Raw genomic sequence first — 23139 nt, 5'->3', positions numbered from 1 at the left:
AAAAAATAACTAAATAACAAATTTTTGGCAGTGTCTCTCTCTTGCATGTACTGAATACATATGCAGTGGAAATTTTCAAGGTCACAGCTCACAATCCAAAATATGATAAGCTGTAGAGAGCACATTGAGATATGGCTCAATGTTTTTGAATGCCATCAGTTACTTTTAGCAAAAGCTATAGAATCTCTCATTGCTGAGCAACTATTGTAATTTCGCAAACGTGAGTAATGGCGTGCCACTGCAAAGCCATAGCGCAATATTAATTGCAGAACAAGGAGTGGCCTTACATTAAAGTTTTCTGACAATTTAGACTCGTTTGGTTGGAATTCGCCGTGTGTGAGCAAAAGCTATAGAATCTCTCATTGCTGAAGTTCTCTACATGTTATATCATTTCCCTTTCTTACTCTTCTGTGTATTCTTTTGCTGCCCATCACGTTGTCATCTTCAACAACCCTAAATACCAAAACTATAACAACTGGTTGTACAACTGCACTATTTTCTTTCCCATCATTAAATAGGCATTATTATGGTTGGTATTCAGGATTATTATATTCTATTTTCAGGCCCACTTTCTTCCAGATGATGTTTTAAGTTTATCTATACTAGAGGCAAGTCTTTCACAGAGGCAATTCACACATTTCTTTAAAACACATCACTTCTTAATTTTACGAGTTTCAAGATGTGAGAACATTTCCTACAACTGCTGATAACTGGCACTGTTTATCTGCAACTAATAGCAGCAAAACTGCCCTCACAAGCTTGTTGCCAAATTATAGTGAACTAAAATTACCAGTAATCCATATAACCCATGAATGGTCTGCCAGATATCCCCAGCCTACAACGAGTGGTATTTTAGGGTCACTAAGACACATGGTGTCAGTGGCCTTATTACACCTTTAGAGATACGATATACTGAAGCACCCACTCCCCAGTGAAGTAGTGTATGCCCTGAGGAAGGTTGCTGCAACATGCACAAAATGTTGGTTATCTTAAAATTTTTTAAGATGACATGGCACTACACCTGGAAGGATTTTAATGAGCTCTTAACTGTTGTGTATGCAGGGACAAGTCCAAATGCAAAATAAATCAGAATGCCTCACTCACAGGGTGGAGGCAGAACTAAGCATTTTACAGTATCATTCCCAGAACCGAAAGTGGCCCTCTGGTTTGGAGCCTAGTGGAAGACTTACATAAGAGATTCAGACGATGCTGTGGCAATCTTGGATGTGGATTACTGGACTTCTGCTATTGGAGGAAGAATTACAGCTGGGGGTCAGCACATCAAATGGAACTCACCATGATGTTCATCGAACCACTCTATCACATTCCTGGTATTGTGACATGGCACATTATCTTCTTGAAAAATGCCACTGCTGTCGGGAGATATGATCGTCATGAAGGGTGTACATGGCCTGCAACCAGTGCACGATACCACTTGGTTATCATGGTGCCTTGCATGAGCTCCACTCTCAACCCACAGATATCCACGTTAATGATCCCCAGAGCACAATGGAGCCACAGCCAGCTTGTCTCCGTCCCTTAGCACAGGTGCCAAGGAGCTGCTCCCCTGGAGGAAGATGGATTTGCGCCCTTCCATGAGCATGATGATGAAGGTATTGGGATTCATCAGACCATGCAATGCTCTGCCATTACGCCAATGTTCAGCGCCAATGTTCGCATGCCCATTTCAGTCATAGTTGCCAATGTCGTGGTGTTAACATTGGCACTTGCATAGATCGTCATCTGCTGAGACCCATCATTAGGAGCGTTCGATGCACTGTGTGTTCACATACACTTGTACTCTGCCCAACATTATAAGTTTGAGGTTTGATCCACCACAGCTTGCCGCCTGTCCTGTTTTATCAGTCTACCCAGCCTACAATGTCCGACATCTGTAATGAAGGGCGGCCGCCCAACCCAACAACATTTGGACGTGGTTTCACCTTTGTTTTTCCACGTGTTGAAGACACTCACCATAGCACTCCTCTAACACTTCACAATTCGTAAAGTTTCCGAAATACTTTTGCCGAGACTCCGGGCCATCACAATCCGCGCCCAGTCAAATCAGATCACACATCTCCTCCATTCTACACATGAACAACACACTCACTAATACTAAATGCACCATGCGTGTGTCTGCCTAGCAGTCATTCCTCGCCAGGTGCTATTGCCTGGAAAGGTTTATATCGACAGTAGGTCAGTGATCATAATGTTCTGGTTGATCAGTGTATTAGATCTCATGGTCACCAACAGGCCCAAACCTTTCATCTCTGTGATTGTAAGGCCATTACAATACCACTGAATATGATTGTAAATAAGAATATAAAGAAACGTAGTAACACATTCTGCTTAGCGAGAATGACACTAATCAAATTCAAATTACCTGGGCAGTCACCACGAAAATTTAAACTCCAGCACTGGCAATGTTGAGCATCAATAAGCAAATTATGCTACAGTCAGGTATGTGTTGAGCAGAGTTGTGAGGTATGGGAAAGAGGTTCAGCAGTCTTGTTAGGAAGCTGTTACAAAAGCAAAGAGAGCTTCACATCAAATTTAAACGTGGAGAGAACCCCACATAAAGAGAGTTGTGCATGATATGTTCAATGAATCTGAAACTAAATTCTATCTACTTGACAGAAAACCCTAAAATGTCTTGATCTTTGTTAAATTAGTGTACTGACTGGAACCATCTGCTCAAACGCACTGACAAGCAAAAAGAGGATGATGACACAGAATATCGAAATACTAAATGGCTGTTGCAACACTATTTCAATGAGGATGGCTGCATTGTACTTACACCTTCAAATTGTCCCACGAACATCAAAATGACATTGAAATAAGTGACCACAAGAAAGAAAAGCAACTGAAATCACTCAGCAGAGGAAAGGCTATGGGACCTGATGGGATACCAATAAGATTCTACAGAGAGTATGTGAAAGAACTTTCTCTCCTTATAGCAGCAATGTATTATAGGTCACTGAACCTCTGAAGTATCGCTAATGAATGGAAAGTAGTGCACGTCATTCCTATTTTCTGGATGTGTCATCAAATAGGCACAACAAGGTATAGATCTACACCTCTGATGTTGGTCTGTCGCAGAAGTGTTTGCATATTATGACATTTCTGGAGATCGAAAAATCTCCTCCGTATGTATCAACTGGGGTTCCAAAACCAACTATCATGTGAAATCCAGCTCACTACATTCACCCACAAGACAAAGAAAGCAGCATCTAGTTCAATGTCATGTTCCTTGACATTTTGAAGGCATTCAATAAAGTTATGCACAACTGCTTAATAAACAAGATACAAGTGCACAGATCAGGCCAGCTGTGTGTTTTGTCTGAAGAATTTCTAAGCAAACAGAACAAAACATGTAATTCTCAATGGGGAGAAAGCTTCACATGTAAAAGCAACTTTGGGTGTATCCCAAGGAAGTTTTACGGAACCATTCCCTTTTACAATGCATATAAATTACCTAGTGGATAACACTGGAAGCTGGAAGAGGCTTCTCATGGATGATGCTGTTGTATAAAGAGAAGTCACAATGATAGAAAATTATTGTAGCAAAATGCAGGATGACCTGCAGAGCATTGACACTTGGTGTAGGGGTTGGCAACGGACTGTCAACATGCAATAGGCAGAAAGACTCGTCACTGTGCAATTACACAATTTCAGAGCATACGTTGGAAGCAGTTACATCAATAAAATATCTAGGAGTATGTGTACAGAACAACTTAATGCTGAATGGCTACACAGAACTAATTGCAGGTAAGGCAGATGCCAGACAGATTCATTGAAAGAATGCTCAGGAAATATAATCCACCCGAAGAGGAGGCAGCTCGCAAAACCCTTATTCAACCAATACCTGAATATTGCTCGTAAGCCTGGGGGTCTGTAAGAGACAGTGTAAAACTTATATCTATTAGAAGTAGGTTTATATCATGTAACTGTGTATCTACAATTATGGTGTGTGTATTCTTTGTTAGTTAAAGTCATTGATTTGTGACATGAAATTTAGAGTTTTGTAATGTATAAATGAAAAAAGCAAAATGAATTGTTAAAAGAATAAATTTTTATAATATGTGCATGTTTATAAAAAAGACAATGTTTATTGAAAGCTGGTTCATGCTTATGGCAATTGTATTTGTGATGTGTAAAAGATGTAGGGAAGTCCCTCCACAACGGAAGTGGCATGGTGCGATGTAAAAGGTGGTTTTGACAGTCGAACTCGGCGGCTCCTTGGTGTGAACAGTATACAGTATGTGGCTAGCTGTAGCACGGTACACTTCAATGGAGCCAAGAGAGGCAATTGGAAGTTGCTTTGCAAAGGATTGTTGCCTCAGATGTGGATCTGGCTATTATTTGGTATTTTCTGCAAAAGGGAATGGTCCTAAATGTTGAAAATCCGACACCAAGAAGAGATTTTATAGAGCATTACAACATCAAAAGCCATGAGTACAGTTAGCCACCATGTCACTTGCCACCAAAACTTCACCAGTGCTTTACGAACTTCATAATGCAGCTGTGTATATGGACATGGACCAGTTAATCTGTGTATGTGGTTTTAATAATAATCCAAATGCTATAAATCTGTGTCAGGAACCATATCTTCTATCCTGATCACAAACCTATGCAGGGTCCTCACTTAAGTGCTACTGACACCGAGTATCCTGTGTTAAATGAACAATACTGGCATTCAAGTATTTCAAAGTGTTTTTATGTGAAAAGAGCAGTAAAAGTCGAAATTAAAACCACAAAACTGAAGTTAAGATAGGATTTGGCTAAAGTACTCTCAGTTCATTGCAAAGTATAGTTTTGCAAGAATGCAGTGCTAGATTTGTAAATGTTATTGTCTAAAATACCCACTTCACAGGTGATAAAACCGGCAAATATGTTAAGCTCATTGTAACAATAGTGTGGTCTTTATTTCTGTCATAAATGGTTCCTTTTTTGAAGTTAATTGAGCTCAGTGTTGAATTTTTTGTGTTGCAAAGTAAATTATGAACTACTCCAAGTCAAGTGAGAGATTAGCTTTGTTTGAATTACTCTTTTCTACTGAAATAATCAAAGAGATTGACCAGTGACAATACACTAGTTTATGGGTCCCCATCATATTCTCCACATATTAGAAAAATAACTGGACTATAACTGCTGCTAAGGAAAACTGATATTTGTAGAGGAGTATAAACAGTGTATTTAGGATAATATTTATCTTTATTTGTGTTTTTACATGTCAGTTAAAATAGAAGATCCCCATGTCCAAATTTAGCTCTGCACTTCAGGCAATAACATTTCAGTATTGGTTTAAGTAATGATCTTTAGTGTAGTTGTTATTAGTATCAGTTGGTGCAAATTTGCTTTCCAAAATTACTGATGTGTAAGTTATTGATAACTGCTGCTACACACAGCTCAAAGTGCACTGTGTCAGTCTGTATCCTGTGCTCTATTCAAAGCAAAAAACCAATAAAAGTAACTTTAATAACCACTATTCAATTTTCTTAAACATATATTTACAAATTAATGTGCCTAATTGGGTTGGGGCCGTTCATTTTTTTCATTCGTATAATTTTTACCACTTTCATTAACTCTCAAGGTTAAAGTCCATTTAGTCTTTCTGTTAATTTTTACCATATTCAAAATTACAGTCTGACGCCATTATACATTAGATACATACACAATCAAAATTTGAAATCCTCTCAGAGGGTAACATTAGCTTGTTTCACAGCAAGTTAAGGGTTATAACAGGACTGACAGACGAAATACAGAAGATCCAAAGAAGAGCAGCACACATCATTACAAGTTCACTTAGAAAGCACAAAAACATCACATAGATGATAAACTAACTCCAGTAGCAGACACAGCACGATACGTGTTTGCATTATGTTGTGCTTTATTGTTAATGTTCACTCCAAAAAGGGTCAACCAATACATTACTTCCTCCTAAGTAGATCTGTGAAACATCATTGAAGGTAAAATTAGAGAGATTGTAGTTCACACAGGGGCTTATCATCAACTGCTGTTCCCACAAACCATTCGTTACTAAACAGGGAAAAGGAGAAATGATAGTGATACATAAAGTGTCCCCCACCATATATCGTAATGTGGCTTGGAATTAAATATAAATGTAGATGTAAATTTAGACGGTAACTTGTCCACATTAGGCCTCACCATGCAGAAATGAATCTTTTTAACGGACCTTGGGTGCTTGAATTCGACTACTGTGTTCACTTTCTAAATTTGGATGTTTATGCCAACAAAATTAGCTATTAGAAGGCACTGCTGGCTTCTAGCCAACTGCTAAGATCTCCCTTTGACCTTGCAAGGTGTGCACAACATACTGTGTGACACTGATGATTTGTAACTCATGGTTGCCAATAGTGAAATTAATAAAATAGTATTGTGTGTAACTTTTATCCACCCTTTCAAGCTGTACTAAAACACAAATAAACTTATTTCTATAATCATCATTTTCAGCTTAACCAAATATTACAACTAAAATATTTTTTTCCACATTACAGAAACTAGTCACAAATTTAGTGTTCCAGTACAGAGTCAACCAAGCATCTGACGAGGCAGAGCAGTTGCACTTTTTATAGAGTGATTTCATTCTACCATGAAGACCATTGTTGTCTTGCTGCGATTTTTATACTTACACAGTCTGTCTTCTCTGTAATGCATTAGGTCACAGCCATGTCTTCCAAATATCCAGATTTTGCCAAAGCAATTGAAGATCCAGGGACAAATGCATTATAAATAAGAAATGCTGCCCAGAAGTAAGAAATTCCACAAACTACCTTGGGAACAGACAAAGAAGCAGGTGAGAATTAATACAAATGTCTAAAAAATGACGGACAGAAAGTGAAAATGGCTAAGCAGGAATGGCTGCAGAATGAATGTAAGGAGTTAGCACAATATTTCACTAGGCGAAAAATAGATACTACCCACAAGAAGAATAAAGAGGACTTAGGAGAAAAGCGAAAGCAGCTGTATGACTATCAAGACCTTAGGTGGAAACCTCTTACGAAGCAACGAAGAGAACGCTGAAAGGAGCATACAGAGGATCTATACAAGGGAGGTGAACTTTAAGGCAATACTATAGAAATGGAAGAGGACATAGACGAAGATGAGTTGGGAGATATGGAACTGCGAGAAGAGTTTGAGAAGGGCATTTAAAGACCTATGTCAACAAAAGTCCTTGGAGTAGATGACATTTTGTTAGAACCACCTGGGCATAAGATGTACGAGATCGCCAAAATACCCTCAGACTTCAAGAAGAATGCAATATTTTCAATTCCAAACCAGGTGCTGACTAATGTGAATATTATTGAACTATCAGTTAATTAGTCATGGCTGCAAAATACTAACACCAATTCCATACAGAAGAATGGAAAACCTGGTAGAAGCCGATCTCGGGGAAGATCAGTTTTGATTTTGGAGAAGTGTAGGAACATGCACAAAACAGTGGGATACAGAAGTACTAAGGAATTAAGAAATATGCTTTCTCTAGGGCTATGGATATTGCTATAAGGGATAGCTCAGTAGGCATTTCAGTTGAAGAGGAACGGACATATCTAAAAAGGGCAACCACAGAAGTTGGAAAGAAACACGAAGGTACAAAGAAGGGAAATGTGAAGAGACCAGGGTATCAAGATATACTTCAGTTGATCAATGAAAGAAAGAAGTACAAAAATGTTCAGGGCGAACCAGGAATACAGAAATACAAGTCACGTAAAATGAAATTAAGAGGAAGTGCAGAGAAGCTAAGGCACACGGCTGCACAAAAAATGTCAAGAAATCGAAAAAGTATAGATTGTCGAAAGGCCTGACTCAGCGTATAGAAAAGTAGAAATAACCTTCGGTGAAATTAAAAGCAAGTATGGTAATACTACAAGTGCAATGAGAATTCCATTGTTAAATGTAGAAGAGAGAGCAAATAGGTGGAAAGAGTACATTGAAGGCCTCTATCAGAGGAAGATTTATCCGATGTGATAAAAGAAGAAACAGGAGTCAATTTACAAGAGATAAGGGATCCAGTATTAGAATCAGAATTTAAGAGAGCTTTGGAAGACTTAGGATTGAATAAGACAGAAGGGATAGATAACATTCCATCAGAATTTCTAAAGTCATTGGGAAAGGCAACAAAATGACTATTCATGTTGGTAAGTAGAATGTATGAGTCTGGTGATATACCATCTGACTTTGGGAAAACATCATCCACACAATTCCAAAGACTACAAGAGCTTACAAGTGCGAAAATCTTTGAGCAATCAGCTTAACAGCTCATATGTCCAAGTTGCTGACAAAAATAATATACAGAAGAATTAAAAAGAAAATTGAGGATGTGCTGATGACTATCTGTTTGGCTGTAGGAAAGGTAAAGGCACTGGAGAGGCATTTCTGACACTCTAAACCGAAGAACCAATGATGGAAAAAAAAGATAGGTTCAAGACTGGAATTAAAATTCAAAGTGAAAGGGTATCACTGATAAGATTAGCTGATGACATTGCTATCCCCAGTGAAAGTGAAGAAGAATCACAGGACCTGTTGAATGGAGTGAACAGTCTACAGAATAACTTCCATGGTCCTAGAAGGAGCTGCGGATGGTAAAAGCTGCATGGAAAGACAGATATTGGAATACATCCAGAAAATAATTTAGGACATACGCTGCAAGTGCTTCTCTGAGATTAAGAGGTTGGCACACGAGAGAAATTTGTTGCATGCCACATAAAACCAATCAGAAGACTGATGACAAAAAGAAAGAGCAACATGTGAGGCAATATTGGCCTTACAACTCACCTTGGAAGATAAGTTAAGGAATGGAAAATCTATGTTTATAGCATTCACAGACTTAGAAAAAGCCTTTGACAATGTTGACTGGAATACTCTCTTTGAAATTCTGAAGGTAGCAGGGGATAAAATACAAGAAGTGATAGGCTATTTACAATTTGTACAGAAACAAAGGGGCTGTTATAAAAGTCAAGGAGCATGAAAGGGAAGCAGTGGCCGAGAAGGTGAAGACAGGTTTGTAACCTATTCTCAACATTATTGCATCTGTACATCAAGCAAGCAGTAAAGAAAACCAAAGATACATTTAGACTAGGCATCAACAACCAAGACAAGACATGAAAAAATTGAGGTTTTCTGATCACATTTTAATTCTGTCAGAGACAGCAAAAGACTTGGAAGAGCACTTTAAGAGATTGTCTTGAAAAGGGGGATATGAGATGAACGTCAACAAAAGCAAGACAAGAATAAAGAATGTAGTCGAATTAAATCAGGTGATGCTAAATGAATCAGATTAAGAGAAAACACACTTTAAGTATTAGACAGCTTTACTATCTTGTCAGCAAAATAACTGATGATAGCCAAAGTAGGAATGACATAAGATTTTGACTTGCATTGGCAAGAAAAGCTTACCTGAAGAAGCAGTCCCAAGCAATCAGTCTTTCCTTCTCATCTCATCTGGTACTGAGTAGATTTTTTATCTAACCAATTACATGATATTTTCTGAAGAAGAGAAATTTGCTAACACTTTGCTGTCTGCACCTCTCCTACAAATTTAGTCACTTGGCACCGGCAGTGTTATGGTGGATTACTTGGCTTGTCGCCGGCCGTTCTTGACATTATCAGGAGATTATAAATTGTTAAGTTTTACTAATCTCATTGTTAGTTCTCATTAGTTAACAACCCTGTTCCCCTACTTTCATGAAATTTTGGAGATATACATATGTAAATAAATAGAAAATTTGTTTGTCTCATATATTTATTTATTTGCATTGCCTCTGGTATTTAGTATTTCTCTTTCATATGATACGCAGCAAAAACAGTCTTCAAGATGTAACACAACTCCACAAGACTTGCACATTAAATTTGTTGTTCTCTCTCTCTCTCTCTCTCTCCTTCTTCTTCTTTTTTTTTTTTTTTTTTTTTTTTTTTTTTTTTTGAACGTACATGGCAGTTTCTTCATTTTCGTTTGTTCGTTTCGGAAATATGTATTAGTTGGTCTTGCTTTATATGATGGGCAAATGTCAACCGGATCATGATGAGACACACGCGATGTAGTGGCAGAAGCAGGTACATGGTTTTTAACCCTCGAATCAGACATTTTCAATAAAAAATTGTGAAAGCGGACATTCTTGTATTCTGCCATGTACAGAATGCATTAAATAACGTGCATTTCAACCTTTTTTGACCATTTCATAGTTTTTCAGTATATAGGGTAACAACCCAACTATTGGTCTGCTCGATCCACTCCTTTCATGTATTCGTTGTAGTCTAATACACTTTCAGGTTTATTAAATTGAGTAATTGGTTTTTCTACATTTTCTTTGCGTGTTAGTCAAAGTGGCAGTATGTATTGTAGAGATCATTCTATCATTTTAATTTTCGAAGCTCTCCATACCTGTGCGGTGAGTACTTCACCTGTCCGTTGATGACAAGCTTTGAACACATTGACTTCTGCGCGCTTTAATTTTTCTGGAAATCCTCTATTTTGCCGTATCGTTCCACAAAAATCGAATTTTCTTTTCAAGTACCTTCTCTGCAAGTTCTACACTGTTACGAGGGTCGGCCAAAAAGTAATGCCTCCCATTTTTTTTCTACTTAAAGAAATTAAGTTAAGTGAAAAATTTGAATTTGGCGCCATTCCTCAAACCTTCTTCTGCAATCCACTGCAGTAGTAACTTTCTGTGTCAACAGGTGGCAGCACAGCAGAAGTTTGTAAGATGGCCGACATCGATGTTCGTTTGAGACAGCGTTGTGTGATTGAATTCTTGAATGCAGAAGGTGAAACGCCCATACGCATTCATGAAAGACTGAAGAAGGTGTATGGTGTTGTGACAGTGGATGTCAGCACTGTTAGACGATGGGTTCGTCGTCGTAAGGAAGCTGAAGGGCAAACACCGTTGACTGACGAAAAGCGGAGCGGCAGGCCGGTGAGTGCAGTGACTCCACACAACATTCAGCAAGTTGATGACATCATTCGTGGTGACCGTCGGGTGACTGCAGATGAAGTGTGTCGCATTATTTCTCTTAGTAAAGGCAGTGTGATCACGATTATTAAACAATTGGGGTACTCAAAAGTTTGTGCACGGTGGGTTCCAAGAATGTTAACCGATCAGAATAAAGAGGCAAGGAAAACAATAGCCTCCCAACACTTGCAGCGCTTCCGTTTGGAGGGAGATGAGTTTCTGAAAAAAATTGTGACCGGGGACGAAACATGGGTGCATTTTTTTGAACCCGAATCAAAGAGGCAGTCAATGGAGTGGCGTCACACAAGCTCGCCGAGGAAGAAAAAATTCAAAACTGTGCGATCGGCAGGGAAAGTTATGGCAACAGTTTTCTGGGATACAGAGGGTGTGATTCTGGTTGATTTTTTGGAGCAGGGATGCACAATAAATTCTGCTCAATACGTCACAACCCTCAACAAACTTAAAGCACGTCTTCAGCGAGTTCGCCCAACAAAATCAATGGCAGATGTTCTTCTTTTGCATGACACTGCAAGACCACACACCAGTCGTCACACCTCTGACGAGATTGTCAAAATTGGATGGGAAGTTTTGCCTCATCCCCCATACAGCCCTGACCTGGCACCATCAGACTTCCATCTGTTCGGGCCACTAAAAGAAGCTCATCGTGGGATTCATTTTGAAGATGAGGAGGCCGTCAAAACATCCGTGCGTCAATGGCTTAGGAAGCAGAGCTGTGATTTTTACCGTGCTGGGATACATGCCCTTGTTCAAAGATGGACCAAAACTGTAGAGATGGGCGGAGATTACATTGAAAAATGACAAAATGATCCTCAATGTTGTGGTTTTCAACCTATGTAATTGCATTTAAATTTCCTGACAATTAAACGTAGAAAAAAAAAAAAATAGGAGGCATTACTTTTTGACTGACCCTCGTATAATAATTATCCATGAGGAATCATAACATATAACCTCAACGAAAAGCCAACATGGCATAAAAGAATAAACAAATTGACCAGACCACAACATATCACCAAGAACACCTACAACAAAAAGAGCCTGTCAATAGCAACAAAACTAAAACACTAAAAAACAGCCACTCAACTATAAATAACATACGCAAGTGAAGCCATCTTCAAAACAACTAACACTGCACAAACAGACAAAATACTCAAAACAGAGAGAAGAATCATCAGAATGTGCATCTACAAATCGTACCAGAAAGATGGACACTGGAGAGTAGCAACAAATGAAACACTCTACAAGGAAATAGAACCAGTAATGAGTACAATCAGGAAGAAATGCATTTCATTTTTCGGACATCTAATCAGAACACCAGAGAACATGATCATCAGGAGAATAATAGAAAAATTGTGGAATAGTAAGTGCAACATTCAGTGGATTACAGAAATAAAGGAAGATACAGATGAGCTACAGATTACATTGGAAGATCTAAGAAACGACACTGACAAAATCAGGAAACTCACAGACAAACAAACCAGACTGCAAACGAGAATCAACAAACAGACAATAGGAAGGGTGATTTCCGATAAAGAAAGAAGGACGAGATCTTAGAGAATGAAGAATACTGGGCTGACGGGAAACTGAAAAATTCTTTGTATGAAGTTGGCTAGAGTGGTCCAATGAAGGCCATAAAATGTAAATAATAATAATAATAATAATAATAATAAACTGGAACAGAACCATTATAACAGATAAAACAACACCACATAACAAACCTGACATCATACTCACCAACAAAAAGAAGAAATTAACACAACTAATCGAAATATCCATACCCAATACAACAAATATACAAAAGAAAACAGGAGAAAAAATTGAAAAATACATCCAACTGGCTGAGGAAGTCAAGGACATGTGGCATCAGGATAAAGTTGACATTATACCAATTATACTATCAACTACAGGAGTCATACCACACAATATCCACCAGTACATCAATGCAATACAGCTACATCCAAACTTATACATACAACTACAGAAATCTGTAATTATTGATACACGTTCAATTAGCCAAAAGTTCCTAAATGCAATGTAACAAATACCGTACAGTTAAAAGGAAGTCCCGCTTGATCAAGGTCCACGTCGCTTTCCATTTTTAACCAGACGTAACGTCTGAGAAAAGGAGGCCACTTTCCATAAGAATGTGTCAACAGTTACATTACTGTTCTTGCTGAAGGCTGTCCAGCACTGGAATATACACTACTGGCCATTAAAATTGCTACACCACGATGACGTGCTACAAACGCGAAATTTAACTGACAGGACGAAGATGCTGTGATATGCAAATGATTAGCTTTTCAGAGCATTCACACAAGGATAGCGCCGGTGGCAACACCTACAACGTGCTGACATGAGGTAAGTTTCCAACCGATTGCTCATACACAAACAACAGTTGACCGGCGTTGCCTGGTAAAACGTTGTTGTGATGCCTCGTGTAAGGAGGAGAAATGTGTACCATCACATTTCCGACTCTATAAAGGTCAGATTGTAGCCTATCACAATTGCGGTTTATCGTATCGCGACATTGCTGCTCGCGTTGGTCGAGATTCAATGACTGTTAGCAGAATATGGAATCGGTGGGTTCAGGAGGGTAATATGGAACACCGTGCTGGATCCTAACGGCCTCGTATCACTAGCAGTTGAGATGACAGGCATCTTGTCCGCATGGCTGTAACGAATTGTGCAGCCACGTCTCAATCCCTGAGTCAACAGATGGGGACATTTGCAAGACAACAACCATCTGCACGAACAGTTCGATGACGTTTGCAGCAGCATGGACTATCAGCTCTGATACCATGGCTGCGGTTACCCTTGACGCTGCATGACAGACAGGAAAGCCCGCGATGGTGTACCCAATGACGAACCTGGGTACACGAATGGCAAAACATCATTTTTTCAGATGAATCCAGGTTCTGTTTACAGCATCATGATAGTCGCCTCCGTGTTTGGCGACATCGCAGTGAACGCACATTGGAAGCGTGTATTCATCATTGCCATACTGGCGTATCACCCGGCTTAATGGTATGGGGTGCCACTGGTTACACGTCTCGGTCACCTCTTGTTTGCATTGACGGCACTTTGAACAGTGGACGTTACATTTCAGATGTGTTACAACCCGTGGCTCTACCCTTCATTCGATCCCTGCGAAACCCTATATTTCAGCAGGATAATGCACAACCGCATGTTGCAGGTCCTGTACGGGCCTTTCTGAATACAGACAATGTTCAACTACTACCCTCGCCAGCACATTCTCCAGATCTCTCACCAATTGAAAATGTCTGGTCAATGGTGGCCGAGTAACTGGCTCGTCACAATACGCCAGTCACTACTCTTGATGAACTGTGGTTGCACGAGCGGCTGTACCTGTACACACCATTCAAGCTCTGTTTGACTCAATGCACAGGTGTGTCAAGGCCGTTATTATGGCCAGAGGTGGTGGTTCTGGGTACTGATTTCTCAGGATCTATGCACCCAAATTGTGTGAAAATGTAATCACATGTCAGTTATAGTATAATATATTTGTCCAATGAATACCCGTTTATCATCTGCATTTCTTCTTGGTGTAGCAATTCTAATGGCCAGTAGTGTATCTTGAATGAGGAATTGTATCCTGTGCTCAAATCACACAGCATCTGAATGAAAATGCCATTTTTCGTAATTTTCGACGGATTGTAAACTTTAAAATTTAACCGTCCATACCATGGTATCATTCCTTCATTGGCTGAGGTGTTTTGACTTCAATTAAAAGTTTCTTTAAACAATTTGGAAAAATAATCAATTACAAAGGGCACTTTGAAAAGCCGGTTGGCATTATTTGGTGTACTGTTGTTGGAAAAATGTAAAAATGATAATATTTATCTGAATTGGTTGCAGGACATCGTTTTGCAAAATATCGTGGTGTCTATCAACGGATTCGTTGACCAACAATCATCGACCCTTGCTTGCTATAACAGAATAACATAAAATAGAGGCTGATATCAACTGGGATATTTGTGAACATTCTTTCCTGTGTACTTTTAATACAGTGGTTGACATAACACCGAGTACTGGGTTGAGCCGACCTGCACTTATAATGTGGTTTCCTCTGTGACTCCGGATGTTAAAAAATGAAAACAACAGGAAACAATCCCTGAGCTGTAAGATAGGTATCATTTTCACTGAAAATGCAGATCACTTTGTCTGTGAAGTAGTGTCAGAAACAGATGGGATGACGGTACTCTTACTGCTAAGTTACAACTATCACTTCTGCATCTTTTATAATGAACCAAAACATTCAGATACTCACTTTGCACCAGTAGCCAAAAAAAGGGACGTGTAGTTCAGAGTATTACTTCCCAACTTCAGCTGCTTGTGATGCGTGTCCAAACCAGTGACTTCAGTTGACAGCATGAGTTCAATATTATATTCCTAAAATACAAGAAACTAGTCATGGGATGTAAATAAAATTAAAACTCAATTATGGTGCTATAATTATATTAACATAGTCATTGAAATTATAGAATCACAAACTTGGAAATTGATTCTGTAATAATGACAGATACAGCAAATATTTTGGCAAAAAGATCATGCAGGATTTCTATGGATGAAACAGAGAAACAAAGTTAAAACACGAGCTGCTGCACCACAAAGGCCCACGGATTAACAGAGGTTCACAAATAATATGCTCCTCTAAACAATATACTCCTCTATGTTCACTTGTGAACAAGATATGCTCACCTATTTACCAGTTGGCAGAATATTTAACAGCTTCTACGTTGGTAAATGTTACCATCACATCGGGAATTCTGTACATTTCAGTCAATGGCTGCAAGAACTATGCCTTCGTGACTAGGACTTTATTGTGAGCTTTGATGTAGTTTCCCTCTTCACCAGAGTGCTGCTTGCAGATTCCCTCACATTGATTAGGGAGAAATTCAACCCAACACTGACTAATCTCTTTGAATCAGTCCTCACATCAACATTCTCACTCTTCAATGGCAACTATTATGAATAATTGGTTAGCATTGTGATGGGGTGTTCTCTATCAACATGGTTGTGGCAAACTTTTTTATGGAGAATTTCTAAGAGAAAGCTCTGGAAGCAACATTTGTTGTGTGGGCACACGGGAGTGAAAAACTTTAGGAGTTCTTCAAACATCTGAATTGTTGGCACCCCAGTATCAAATTCACCATAGTGGTGAAAGAGAATGGCAAACTCCCCTTTTTTAATGTATTAGGCAAGCACAAAAAGGACAGCACTATGAGACACAGTATATAAAAGACATCCACCCACACTAATTTGTATCTCAATGCTGTCAGCTGCCGTCATCCTTCACAGTGTGGGGGTGTGCTGGGTCTGTGCAATATAGCACAAAGAAAGCTACCAGAGAGCTCAATCACCTTAAAGGATGTATTCAAGAATGGATACAGTGGGAAACAAATCAAATGTACCTTCACGCAGAAGATACAGACCCAGTAAATATAACACAATAAGGAGGGTAAGACAATGGCACATCTGCCATCCACTAGCAAAGTATCAAATAATGTTAGCAGAATACTAGCTTGATTTAACAGTAAATGCATTTTCTGTCCATCTCTGGAAAGATATGCAATATCAGGTATAGTGAAAGACGACTTTGTGCTCGGTAAACCGGATGTTTACAATATTCCATGTAGATGTGGTAAGGCATACATTGGGCAGATTGTGTGGACAATCAAACAAAGATGCAAGGAACACAGAAGACATAATGAACTTGAGCCACCAATAAGACCTGTGGTTGCAGAACATTGTATAGCTAAAGGGGCTCAATGAAGTATGAAGAAACAGATGTGCTAAGACAGACATCATAGTTTTGGGAGAACTGTGCTCTGAAGGAGGCTACCAGAATTTGAGTGGCCAACGAGCTTCATGAAAAACAGTGGCTACACCCTAAGCAAAGCTTGGGACACAGCACTCAACCAACTAAAATGACAGTGTTAGCTGAGAGCCATTTCTATGCCGGACAGGATCTACAGAAGCACTGAAGGACCAGAGTCCACACCCAGCCTACAGCAATGGCATCCCCCCCCTCTACGCTCCACCTGATACGTCGTGCAACCGGGTAGTGCTGCAGGATGGGGTGGGGAGATGTTACAGTATGAAAGAGATGGACGTAACAAAGATGTTCATTCCATAGGAATCCCCTGAAGATGATGGCAAGGTACACTGCCACAGTAACAAGCTACAAAGACAATTGCACCAGGCTGGACACTCAAGAATGGTACAAACAGTCGATTCACTAGAAGACCACACAAAGTTAAGGCAACTGTGGATTCTCAGAAGTGAACTATTGTGCTCTCACAACTAAAAGCAATCAGAAAAATCATTAACCTCATGCATCAACAGAAGAAGTTACACAAAAAAATGAAATGTTGATTAAGAACCTAGCGGAACGAGGCAACCATTACTCTACCAATGGAATTCAATCATGCTTTGCAGTGATAGAAACAATATTTTTGATTGTTACTTTACAATTCAGTGACACTAAAAGATTTAGTAGCCACACCTCCTCAAAATTTAACTATGCAAAAACGGAATTCTAACGATTTCTTTCATATTTCCATTGTTTTACTTTGTGGTAAACTGACAAAAGTCTCATAATATTACAAATATTTTCACGTGTAATAATCTACAGCAAATAACGCACTAAACAGTTATTCACATGAGACATTCCCTGAGAAACTCTTGAGGCCTGCCCTGCTAGTATGACAAACAATTTCTTGATGAAGTTTGTTGTACATAACATTAAGCCAGCATTGCAGAAAAATGTTAGGACAGTAACAACAAGTATGACAGTCTGGTACCTTGTGAAGCTTTTTCATGCACCATGCTAACCCACTCAAAATGTTCCCAGAACTTCTCTTCACAGAAGGGATATACTATTTTCTTTCCTTGTCTCAGTATTAATTGGGTAAATGCTCAAATTTGCCTTGTAAAATGGCATAATTTGAAAAATCCTGGGCGGAATTAATAATATGTCATATCATAACCACAATCAAGTCCAAATCCGAAAGCAACACCATGAATCAAGTACAACATTTAGCACTGGAAGCAATTTTATTATGGGCACCAAGGTACAGACAATACTGGATGAAAAGTTGATTGATTGGTTGGTTTAAATGAGGGGGAAAGGGACCAACCTACGAGGTCATCGGTCCCTTGTTCCTAATAAAACAATGCCACTAGTGTGAGAATAAAACAGATGAGACATATAACACAAAACAGAAAGGAAGGAAAGGCCACATGAACGTAGGAAATGAAACGAACACTAAAAGGAACAAAAGGACAAGAAAATAACAAAGATGAAAGAGACAGTTAGAAGAGAGTAAAACAAGGAAGCAAATTACAGTGGCTGGCCAACCACGAAAATAAAAAGGAAAAGCCAGCCACACTGCACACATTAAAACCTCCACCCTAAAAGCACTCGGGTGGAGGACACAGAGGAACAAAGGACATGCGCTTAAACTCAAATCGAATTATAAAACCCACCCTCACAGGTGAAACATAAAACCAAATCAGCTGATGATAACGAGTCCAGCAACCAAAGATGAAGTCGCAGGGCAGCCAAAGAAGGACATAGCAGAAGAATGTGCGCCACCGTCAACCGGGCACCGCACCACCACTCAGGCGGGTGTTCGTGGCTTAGGAGGTAGCCTTGAGTCGCCCAGGCATTGCCAATGCAGAGAACCACAGAGTCCCTGCGAGAAGCCCTCAATAAGGACTTCCACACATTCGTGGCCCCCATAATGGCTCGCAGTTTGTTATGCATACTGAGATTTTGCCATTCCGTCACCCAAAGCTGAAAAACCTTGCGCCATATAACGAATGCAGGTCAGTTGTAGGGATGCCCATCTCCAGAAGTGGTTCCCGTGTAGCCTGTCAGCAAGTTCATTTCCTGGGATTCCGACATGACCGGGGTCCAGACAAAAACCACTGGACGACTGCACCATTCCAGGGCATAGATGGACTCCTGGATGGACGCTACCAAAGGATGACAAGGGTAGCACTGGCTGATAGTTTTCAGGCTGCTCAAGGAGTCAGTATTTAAAAGAAAAGACTCCCCAGGGCACGAACGGAGACACTGAAGTGCACGAGAAATGGCCACCAGCTCTGCAGTGAACACAAGTGCATCGATCGGGTAAGGAATGCTGTTCAATACGGCCGCTGTGAACGTAGGCAAAGCCAGCGTGACCATCAACCATCGAGCCTCTGGTGTAAACCACTTCAGAGCCCCAAAACACGTCAAGAATCGAGAGTGAAGAAATGCCAGTGGAGAGCTGCAGAGTTAATGGAGTCCTTAGGGCCACCTGAAAGGTCCAGACGAAACTGCAACCGAGGCGTACACCTTGGAGGCGTACATGAACGGACCGCAAGTAGAGGTGGTACAGAGAAGGACTCCAGTTCAGAGGGAAAGGACCGCACGCGAACCACAATCGTTAGCCCCAACTTGGGCCGCTGATGCGGGAGATGGACTGCCGCAGATGCTCAGGAGAACTACGAATGTGTGCTACGTAACTAGTGAGCAGTTGTGCACATCTGATTTGCAACGGAGGGACCCCAGCCTCCACCAGTATGCTGGTCACCAGACTACTCCTAAAAGCTCCTGTTGCTAGTCAAACCTCGCAGTGGTGCACAGGGTCGAGTAAATGCAATGCTGAAGGTGCTGCCGAACCATAAACCATACTCCCATAGTCAATTTGGGATTGGACAAGGGCTCTGTAGAGCTGCAGCAGTGTAGAGCGATCTGTACCCCAATTGGTGTTACTCAGGCAATGGAGGGCATTGAGGTGCTGCCAGCACTTCTGCTTAAGCTGACAAAGATGAGGAAGCCAAGTCAATCAAGCATCAAAAACCAGTCCTAAGAATCGATATGTCTCCATTACAGTGAGTGGATCGTCAGGAAGGTAAGGTTCTGGGTCCGGATGAATGGTACAATGCCGACAGAAGTGCATGACACACGATTCTGCAGCTGAAAACTGGAAGCCAGGGGCTACAGCCTGTGACTGCGCCTTCTGGATGGCTCCCTGTAGGCGACGCTCAGCGACACCAGCACTGGAGCAGCCGTACAAAATGCAGAACTCGTCTGCACACACAGTGGTGAGATGGAGGGCCAGACAGCTGCTGCTAGACAGTTAATGGCCACTAAAAATAGACACATACTCAATAAAGAGCCCTATGGGACTCCCATTCTCTTGGATATGGATGGAACTGGGAGGCACCAACTTGGACATGGAAAGTACACAGTGACAGGAAGTTTTCGATAAAAATCAGGAGCGGGACCCAGAGACCCCACTCATACAATGTGGCAAGGATATGATGTCGCCAGGTCCTGTTGTATGCTTTACGTAAGTCAAAAAAGACGGCAAACAGGTATTGGCACCTGGAAAAGGCTGTTCAGATGGCAGACTCGAGGGAGACAGGGTTATCAGAAGTAGAGCGACCCTTGCAGAAGCCGCCCTTACATGGAGCCAGTAGGCCACGTGACTCCAGGACCCAACCCAACTGCCAGCATACCATACGTTCCAGCAGCTTACAAAGAATGTTGGTGGGGCTGATGGACTGATAGCAATCCACATCACATGGGTTCTTACCGGGTTTGAGCACTGGAATGATGGTGCTCTCCCACCATTACGATGGAAAGATGCCATTGCACCAGATCCGGTTGAAGATGACAAGGAGATGTCACTTGTAGTCAGATGAGAGATGTTTAATCATCTGGCTGTGGATACGATCAGGCCCAGGAGCTGTGTTGGGGCAATGTGCAAGGGCACTGAGGAGCTCACACTCTGTAAATGGGGCGTTATAGGATTCACTGTGGCGTGTAGTGAATGAGAGGACATTCCCTTCTAGTCGCCGTCTGAGAGTGCGAAAGGCTGGAGGGTAATTCTCTGACACAGGGGATCGAGCAAAGTTTTCAGCAATCGCGTTTGCGTTGGTAGATAACACGCCATTTATGGTAACACCGGGAACACCTGTTGGGGTCTGGTACCTGAAAAGACGTTTCATCTTTGTCCAGACTTGGGAAGGTGATGCATGGCACCCAACGGTCGAAACATACCTCTCCAAACACTCCTGTTCCCGTCGTTTGATAAGTTGGCTAACAAGGGCACAGAGCCATTTAATGGCTATGAGGTTCAAATGGTTCAAATGCCTCTGAGCACTATGGGACTTAACATCTATGGTCATCACTCCCCTAGAACTTAGAACTACTTAAACCTAACCAACCTAAGGACATCACACAACACCCAGTCATCACGAGGCAGAGAAAAGGCTATGAGGTGCTCCAGCGAAGGGTGCCACTTATGCCACTGTAGAGCTTGTCGACACTCCTTAATTACTTCAGCATCTTCCGGCGACCACCAATGGATTGCCTTACCCCTCGGGCACCCTAAAGAGCGAGGGATCTGAATTTCTGCCACAGAAACAATTGTCGTTGTCACCTGCTCAACCATCACAGCCATGTTACCGTGTGAGGGAGATTCAACGGTAACAGCACAGGTGAAAGTTTCCCAGTCTGCCTTGTTAAAAGCCCATCTGGGCAGGTGTCCGTGGGCCTGACGCTGGGGCTGTGATAGGAAGATGGGGAAGTGGTCACTACCACACAGGTCGTCATGTGCTCTCCATTGGATAGATGGGAGAAGTACTGGGCTGCAAATTGATAAATCAATGGCTGAGTAACTACCGTGAGCCACACTGAAATGTGTGGCAGCCCCAATATTTAAGAGACAGAGGTCGAACTGAGACAGTAAAGTTTCGACATCTCTGCCTCGGCCAGTAAGCACAGTGCCACCCCACAAGGGGTTATGGGTGTTAAAATCTCCCGAAAGTGGGAAAGATTTAGGGAGTTGATCAATCAGTGCAGCTAATACATTCACGGGTACTGCACCATCCGGAAGACGATATACATTGTAGACAGTTATTTCCTGTGTCACCCTTATTCTGACAGACACAGCTTCAAGAGAGGTTTGAAGGGGCACAGTGTCACTACAGACTGAGTTTAGGACATAAACGCAAACTCCATCTGACATTCGATTATAGTCACTACGGTTCCTCTCCAAACACTCCTGTTCCCGTCGTTTGATAAATTAGCTAACAACGGAAGCACTACCCGACCATATGTAAGAAAAAGAGCGTGTGTAGGCACTAAGTTTTCATCAACCATTTTCATAATGCAATGGACCACAGTGATGCCCTGAACAGAGAGATAATGTTGGATTTCGCCCTTGGTCAGACGATCAAGCAGCTGAGCGCAAATAACACCATGTGAAGAATTCAAGGTACAATGGGCCTCGACACAAACAGGATACCTGTGAAGGAGTGAAGCTGTAAGCAACTGTTGGGCTTGAAAATCGCAAATGGACTCCAGAAGCAAAGTCCCATTATGTAACCGAGAGCAAGATTTCCCAGTGCTTGTAACTGCATCAATGCATTTCTGAACAATAAATGGATTAATTGAAGGCTGACCTCCTTCAGTATGTGACATCACAGGGAGCGGAGGTGTAGCTGCGAGAGTTATCGAATATTTAGCCACATTCCACTTATGTTTGTTAGACGTTTACTGAGATGAAGACGATTGGCTCATTACGCAAAAATCCCCACAATTGCCAGCTTCTCCGATGGTGCACTCCTTCCGATTGGGAGACCCCTCACAGGTAATGGCTCACCCAACTTCGGTGAGTGTTCACATCTTAGGTCACACTTCCCGAACTACGATCAGAGGGACCAATTGGCAACTGCGAAGGTAACAGTCAGGCAATCACCCTTCCCTGGGCCTGGCCTGTACCAGAGGTATGTACAAACCCTACTGTCAACCCATGGCTGGGAATTAAGCATTACCTAGTCACCTGTTACACGTCAAATGCGTGGACTGGCCTTCAGGAGCGCGGGCGAGAGAGAGAGAGAGAGCGCGCGGGCGAGAGAGAGAGAGAGAGCGAGAGAGAGAGAGAGAGAGCGAGAGAGAGAGAGAGAGAGAGCGCGCGGGCGAGAGAGAGAGAGAGAGAGAGAGCGCGCGCAGGCGAGAGAGAGAGAGAGAGAGAGAGGAGAGAGAGAGAGAGAGAGAGAGAGAGAGAGAGAGCGCGCGCGGGCGAGAGAGAGAGAGAGAGAGAGCGCGCGCGGGCGAGAGAGAGAGAGA

General features: G+C 41.4%; 1 protein-coding gene across 8 annotated transcripts in view; it reads right to left on the bottom strand.

The window, feature by feature from the left end:
• Window positions 1-23139, bottom strand: part of LOC124544690 (apoptosis-inducing factor 3) — an 85491-nt gene that overhangs the window by 30339 nt on the left and 32013 nt on the right. For all 8 annotated transcript variants that reach the window (XM_047123326.1, XM_047123325.1, XM_047123327.1 and 5 more), the window contains one exon: window positions 15277-15398. In XM_047123326.1, coding sequence (XP_046979282.1) covers window positions 15277-15398 — 122 coding nt within the window. The remainder of the gene's footprint in view (window positions 1-15276; window positions 15399-23139) is intronic.

This window comes from Schistocerca americana, chromosome 8 (genome assembly GCF_021461395.2).
Source record: "Schistocerca americana isolate TAMUIC-IGC-003095 chromosome 8, iqSchAmer2.1, whole genome shotgun sequence".
In the NCBI taxonomy this organism is placed as follows: Eukaryota; Metazoa; Arthropoda; class Insecta; order Orthoptera; family Acrididae; genus Schistocerca; species Schistocerca americana.
The sequence above is the reverse complement of the archived record's forward strand: the minus strand, read 5'-3'. Positions and strand labels throughout refer to the sequence as shown.